The sequence below is a fragment of the Microtus ochrogaster genome, linkage group LG2 (assembly GCF_000317375.1).
Source record: "Microtus ochrogaster isolate Prairie Vole_2 linkage group LG2, MicOch1.0, whole genome shotgun sequence".
Classification (NCBI taxonomy): Eukaryota; Metazoa; Chordata; class Mammalia; order Rodentia; family Cricetidae; genus Microtus; species Microtus ochrogaster.
Genome location: NC_022028.1, coordinates 6897725 through 6905058, shown reverse-complemented (window position 1 = coordinate 6905058; position 7334 = coordinate 6897725). Strand labels below are relative to the sequence as shown.

Sequence of the window (7334 nt, the reverse complement as noted above, 5' to 3'; positions counted from 1 at the left end):
ATTTATGACAATTAAACTTGTCATCATGCTAGGTATTTTTTTCAAAGTTAAACAGAGATATATTTTAGATAGATAGATAAGTGGTCTTCAAACACTTCAGAGATCTACACATTATGACATTTAAAATGTTTTAATAACAAAGCTTTTCATGACAGTGACATATATTTGCTTTTGGCAGAAACAATATAATTCAGAAAAGGTGATGAGCATCGAATCTCCATGTGGAATTTGCTCTAAATATGACAAAGCTAGCCGCTGGGCAAGAAACTGCCTTTGCCTCAACTGATGACAGTATACTGTCTAAACTGGACAAGCAGGGCACAAAAAAAGTCAACTGCCAAACTTTGCCAAGACCAAATAATCCAGTCCTTCAAAGTTCCTGTTTTACAGAAAAATCTCTCAGATATTATAGACCTGTAGGCCAAAGATACATTTCAACATTTCAGAGGAACCTTGGATGACTATCTAGGCAATCAGATGTCTCTGTCATTTCTATAGTTTGGGAATTTTCTTGTTCTTCACTCCCTGTCTACTCAGGTAATACTGTATCCTTTTCAGATATCTGATGGGTTTTAAGATGAGTTAGTTATAGTTTCACTATTTTCTTTGTTACCAAATTCAAAAAATAAACTCATAGAAGAGATGTAAACTTTATAAAGGTTGAAAGACATAAAGACTTAATTTGTTTATATAAGATAATATTTTAAGGTATAAAATGATATTTTAGGAAGGTAATACTAGTTATAATAAAGAGTGGTCTCTGTATAGAATTTTGGATTCACTAAGATAGGATCGATATTAGAGTGCTTTCTTTGAATTTTCCAGATACAAATGGGCTAGATATTGTGAATGCAATTCTTATCTGGTAATTCTTATTGTGCATAGTATTACTGTGTTAGAGTTAAAACCTTTCCTTTTTATTTAGACAAAAGGGGGACAATGTTATTGGATAATCTTTTTGTATGCTATAAGATGTGTCTCTGTTTTACTTCACCTGCCTAAGGTACCTTCTGATTGGTTTAAATAAAGATTTGATTAGTTCATGGCTAAGCAGGAGAGGATAGGTGGGACTTTTGGGGAGGAAGAGGAACTAGGCAGAAGAATGTGACAGGCAGAGATTACCAGCAAGATCAGACACAAATTATGGAGAAAAGGTAACAAGCCCCATAGTAGAACATAGATTAATATAAATGGGTTAATTAAAGTTTTAATAGCTAGTCAGGAATAAGCCTAAGCTAAGGCCAAGCTTTTATATTTAATAATAGGTCTCTGTGTCATTATTTGGGAGCTTGTGGTCCAAAGAAAGTCCAAATCCAGGGAAGTGCCTAGAAACGGGTTCCTCTGCAAACCCCTTAGAACTCCCACTATTTCTAAGAGGTGCTATAGGTCTGCCATTGTGTCTGTTAGTTGTTGATGGCTGTACCAAGTACTTACTTAGCTACATCAGCAAAACTTTCTGTGTTTACCCAAGAGAGGGACTCTCATGAAACCCCAATGGCAGGAAGTCTAAGGAACAACAGCTGTACGGCCATAAGAGTCTCTGTTTATGATGGAATTTAATTGTTAGCTACATTGCAGGAGACTTTCTTTGACTCACTGAGTGTTTTGTGCATGAGAAAATAAGTTGGCCTCTGACATACCCACTAAGAATGGCTGCCATTTGCTGGTGTTTATACTAAGGATTTATAGGATTAAATTCCCAGTGGAAAGTTCTCTTGGTGTACATCACCCAAATGAAGTCATTTGCTTGCCTAAACAATTTTTATTTTATCTCTCTTTAAAAACAAAATGCTTCACGAGTGACCTGTCTAAAATAAGTGTCAGAAAAAAGTGCTATTTTGAAACAGAAACTTAGAAGAAAACTAGACTTACACAACCCCAGAGAACCTAGACAACAAAGAAGACCCTAGGAGAGACGTACATGGATCTAATCTAGATGGGTAGTAGAAAAAGACAAGATCGTCTGAGTAAATTGCTAGCATGGGGATCATGGGAGAGGGTAGAAGGGGAGGGAGCAGAAAAAAAAGGAAGCAAAGAAAAATATATAGCTCAATAAAAATAAACAAACAAAAAGACAAAAAAAGATTTTTAAAAACAGGTAAGACATAGTCAACGTTTGTGTTCACCTTGTAGAGTCTGATTATATGAGGGATATTTTGCCATGTTTCATAGTCAGAATTTCCAAAGGAAAACTTTAATATCTTTCCCCCAACACCCTCTGCTCCTAATTAGCTATTTGCACCATCTGCGACAGCCACGGATGTTCAAAGAATTCAAATTTTGGTTTCCAGAAGCAACATGGGGAGGTAACAGTTTATTTCATCTTACACGTTACAGTCCATCACTGAGGGAAGTCCAGGCAGGAATCTGGAGGCAGTAGCTGAAGCAGAGAATACGGAGGAACAATTCTTACTGGCCTGCTCCCCGCAGTTGGCTCAGTTATGTTTTCTATACAGCCCAGAGCCACCTGTCTAGCGGTAGTACTACCCACAGAGGATTGGGCCTTCCCACATACATCAGCAATCACAAAAATGCCTAGAGGCATCCATTGGCCAATCTGATGGAGGCAATTCCTCTTTGAGAACTCCCCAGATGTGTCACGTTGACAATCAAGATCAGCCAGCACACCAACCCAATGTTCATAGTCAATCTTTCTCAACCAATCCTGATCCAATCTGGCTCAAACACCACTAAAACATAAGTTCATGCTCCTCTGTGCTGATAACCCTTTTGGTCATTCTATTTCCTCAACCTAACAGCTCTTTGTTCCCTTCAAAGGCCACTTTTCCTGTGAAGTCACCAAGTTCCCCTAAGCAGCGACCCCTCTGTCTTGAATAGTATGCTGTGCAGCATTGCTAGTCTCCATCCCTTGAAGCTATTTATAAATCCAGTGTCCTTGTCAACAACAAGTGTTCACCCCAGGACAGTTGAGAATATGGCTCTCCCTCATATTCAAATCCCCTGAGGTACAGAGGACACTGCCTTGCATATGGGAAGGATTCAACATATACTGACAATATGATTTTTGTCCAAATAAGATACTACTGGTTGAGTTATAGTTTCATGGGCTTCATTGTACCCATTGCCTTTATACTCAAATAGATGTCTCTTAGCCTTAAGAGCTCCCAGGGAGAGTGGTGATAGTTCCTCTAGGGAACAATACTTCCCAGGCAATTGTTCACCACTGGCTCCTACTACAAGTGTCACTGTAAATACTATAGTACTTGGTTTCAGTAACAGGCTCAAAGCCAAAGACAAGTATAAGAAACTCTTAAGTTGCTATTAACTATTTATATGAAGAGACCTAAAAAAGTAGCATCTACTGTTTTCAGAAGACTTGCAGCTAGGATAATGACTTACTAAGTGACAAAAACGATGGACTTCTCATTGGGTTAAAAACTGCTTTTCTGGGACTGGAGAAACAGCTGCTCTTGCAAAGTACACAAGTTCAAGCACACACATCACCATGTCGTAATGGCTGGCAACACCAGATCTACGTGTTCTGATGCCCTCTTCTGGCCCCTGTGGGCATCTACACACGTGCATGCACATCACCATGTTGTAATGGCTGGTAACATCAGATCTATGTGTTCTGATGCCCTCTTCTGGCCCCTGTGGGCATCTACACACGTGCATGCACATCACCATGTTGTAATGGCTGGTAACATCAGATCTATGTGTTCTGATGCCCTCTTCTGGCCCCTGTGGGCATCTACACACGTGTACATACTCACACAGAGATACACACAGACGTAAATTAAAAAGTGAGATAAATCTTTTTCTCTTTAACAAACTGGTTTTCTAAAGTGGCAACCATGAGAGTCAGAATGAAAGAGGTGGGTTTTGTTGCTGTTGTACTGTTTAAACTTTCCTCATGCACTGCCTGGCAGGCATTGATAGTGTCTAGCTCTTGTATGTGAGTAGGTATCCAGCTCTAAGCATGGAACCTCTACCTAAAACTGTCTTTAAAATGTGGACATTGATCATCAAATAAAACAGAAACTAGACAAGTTCTTCAGGATGCTTCCGTACGTGACACGGAGGGACCTATCACACAGACCCAGGATCTTTCCATATCATTGCTCTCTCATCAACAGGCTCCAACCTGTCATAAAGATGGCCGCTCTAAGCCCTGGCTGATTTGTCTCTGTTGTTGTTGAGGATGACAATATTTGATTGGGGTGTGAAGGGTAAAGTAAATATCTTTTCCTAATTATGTAAATAAAAGTCCCCTTTTGCTTTGATTGGGTCATTTTATGTCAACTACCTAGTACAGAATAAACAACTGTCTACAGGGAAACATCGTGTACCAATCTGCTCAGATTTAGGTCCCTGAAATCAGTTCTAAAGGGGAGGTCAGAATTTTCATGGTAGGCTAAGACTGAATTAAAATCATTTAGGAAGAGATGTAACTATAAAAATCATACTGATACTCAAAAACACACAGAAAGAGGAATAGAGTTAATGCTTTACAGGATAATGATTGTGAATATGATCTGAATTACTATTGAGATGACAATGAATGACTTTTTAAATTAAGAAATTAAAGTTTGTTAAACATACTTTTTTAAAGAACCTGTAATGATTTCTTGAGTGGGAGAATTACAAATAAATGACAACATTTCTCCAATTTTGTCTTCTTCAATGAAGAAATGGGAGTTACCTAATGTAGAGTGTGAATCTCACGAGGCACAGATCATGTCCGCCTTCCCCAGTGCCTATCCTGGGCAAAAGGAAACGGTCAATGTTTTCCTGGTTGGATAAGTAATATATAAACAGTCCATTAAATGATAGAGACTTGTGCTAGAACAGGTGCCAAGTGCACTGACTGCAGATGCACTGGACTATAAAGAGTGCCGAGGGGAGGCTCTGCAAGCAAAGGAACCAGATAAAGGACCACATATCAATTGCTGCCTACCTACAAGCCAGCAATGTCCAGAACCCTAGCAAACGTATATGACAGCACGGTAGCCGAGCAAATGTACTCCTTTGCTCTTTAAAATGTGGTTATGTGTTTGGAAGATAACTGCAAGGCCAGCACAAGGACCCAAGTTTATTTCCAAAACTTACACTAAACACACATGTGCGCTCGCGCGCGCGCGCACACACACACACACACGCACGCATACATGCACGCACACACACACACACACACACACACACAAAACAAGTAAAACTCAGACATAAAAACATGCACCTTTAATCCCAGGGCTGCAGAGGTGGGCACAGGCAGATTCTTGGGCCTACCTGGACTGCTAGCATAGTCTACTTGGCCAGTTGAAGATGGGGAGTACCTGAGGAAGAACATCTAAGTGTGTACTCTCATCTGCACAGACACGTGTGTGCAAATGCATTTGCACACATGCTTCACATACCCTCTGATGACATGCACATGTGGGCAGGTGGTACTTGAAACTGCCCATCCATGAACTGTGGAGGCCCCAATATCCTTTGGCACCAGCTAATGTAGTGTCATCTCCTGAGGTCTCTCGTCAGAAGTCATCGCAGACATTCCCATGGACACCCCACCCCGCCACTGCCCAAACAAACCAAATGTGCCCTCCTAGATTTCCCTATAGCTCGATTATAAAGGGACTGAGTGTCACGCTCCCCCAGAGCCACTGTCTTTCTGTACACTTTCTGTGCACTGTCCAGCTGTTGCACTGACCTTCCGGGACACTGGAACTTCCCGCCTCCAAAAGCCATGAAGCCGTCCAAGAAAGCATTCTTATCTAAATTTGCCTCTTTCCAGCGTTCCTGTGGGAAGAAAATACTTTTTTTTTCCCTAAACCAGCCTTATATAAATAAGCTTAACTCTACTTCTCTGGGCTAAAAATGATGCTGTACAGCTAATCCTTGCATACAAAGTTGCGGTGTTGTGGCTCATTTTTTCCAACCTGTTATTAATATCAGACACAATTGTGGTTTTGGAACATGAACTTATAAACAAAAAGGACTTAACAAGAATCCTATTAAGTAGCAGATGTAAATGACAACGTAAATCACCTACAGAATTGACCTCAGCAGAGGAAGACTATTTATAACACAGTCTCAGGCTTTATCATAAAATTAATCATAATAATAAATTTAACAGCAAGGCACTGACAAAACTGCTGGCCTGGAGGAAGCCTGGGACATGGAATAAATACATCTGGGTGCCAGTGCTCCCAGACTTTCCTAAGGGCAAGGCATGAACTAGATGAACTCTTGGAACAGCGCAGGCCTGTGATTCCCCAAGCAGATGAAGCAACAGATCACCACTTTAATTTGCTGTGTTTTTATTTTGTGGGCTCCTTGGAAACCAGTAACAGAAGCAGTTGCCCAAGAAACACAAAATAAGACTTCCTTCCAGCAGAGCCAGGGCTATTGGCTTTCATATTCTTTCCTAATTTTGTATAAAAGTCCATCTTTGAGGATGCTCGTTCCACACTCCACTTGACCTGCCAATGGTGCGACATCTACATTGAAAATGCTATTGGTCCATCGTAGCCAACTTTGGACAAGGTTGCCAGAAAATATGGCTACTTACTGAGACATACTCAGTTAATTTATGTATTTATATTCTTAGAAAAAAAACAACAGAAATTATAAAGGATAATACATATTGAAAGAGAGCACTTACAGGTTTGAATGAGTCAGGTTCAAGAAAATATTTTGGATTTCTGTGTAGCCAGAACGGAGACACCATCAATAGATCACCAGGAGGAACTGTATGGCTCTAAAGTAGAAAAATCAGCTTTAAATAACTTATTTTGAAATAAGTTTTAAGGAGAGTTTGGATCATTAAAAACAAAGCTACAGCTATACTGTGAAAAAGAGACATTTTATTGTAACATGAAGGGAACCTGCTTGCTTGTTTGTGTTTTCTGTCCTGTCAGGTTCCCCACAATTGTTTGGCTACAAAGAAAATCACACATAGGTCTCCATAAATTATAAGCCGATTGGCCCATTAGCTCTAGCCTCTCACTGGCTCTCACATCTTGATTAACCCATTTTTCTGATCTATGTTAGCCATGTGGCTCAGTACCTTTTTTCAGTGGGGCAGATCACATCCTGCTGCTTTGGTGGTCTGGGCAGGAGTGGGAAGTATCAACTTCCTCCTTCCCAGAATTCTCCTGTTCTCATTACATCATTTCTACTTCCTGTTTGGTTTTCCCACCTATATTTCCTGCCTGGCCAATCAGCGTTTATTTATAACATGATTGACAGAATACAGACAATTTTCCCACACCATTTTATAGTAAGTGTAAGAAAAACCCAACTTTCCTAGCTACGTCAATCTCTTTCTCTCTCTCTCTCTCTCTCTCTCTCTCTCTCTCTCTCTCTCTCTCTCT

At 40.2% G+C, this 7334-nt stretch overlaps 1 protein-coding gene across 3 annotated transcripts in view; it reads right to left on the bottom strand.

Annotated features, from left to right (window-relative positions):
- Positions 1 to 7334, bottom strand: part of LOC101997958 (24-hydroxycholesterol 7-alpha-hydroxylase) — an 88093-nt gene that overhangs the window by 14966 nt on the left and 65793 nt on the right. The window contains exons 9-11 of one of the 3 annotated variants that reach the window (XM_013350974.1): positions 6623 to 6718; positions 5669 to 5757; positions 4664 to 4723 (exon numbers count right to left, since the gene is read on the bottom strand). In XM_013350974.1, coding sequence (XP_013206428.1) covers positions 4664 to 4723; positions 5669 to 5757; positions 6623 to 6718 — 245 coding nt within the window. The remainder of the gene's footprint in view (positions 1 to 4663; positions 4724 to 5668; positions 5758 to 6622; positions 6719 to 7334) is intronic. The other 2 variants (XM_005359803.1, XM_005359805.1) reach the window with 2 other exon arrangements.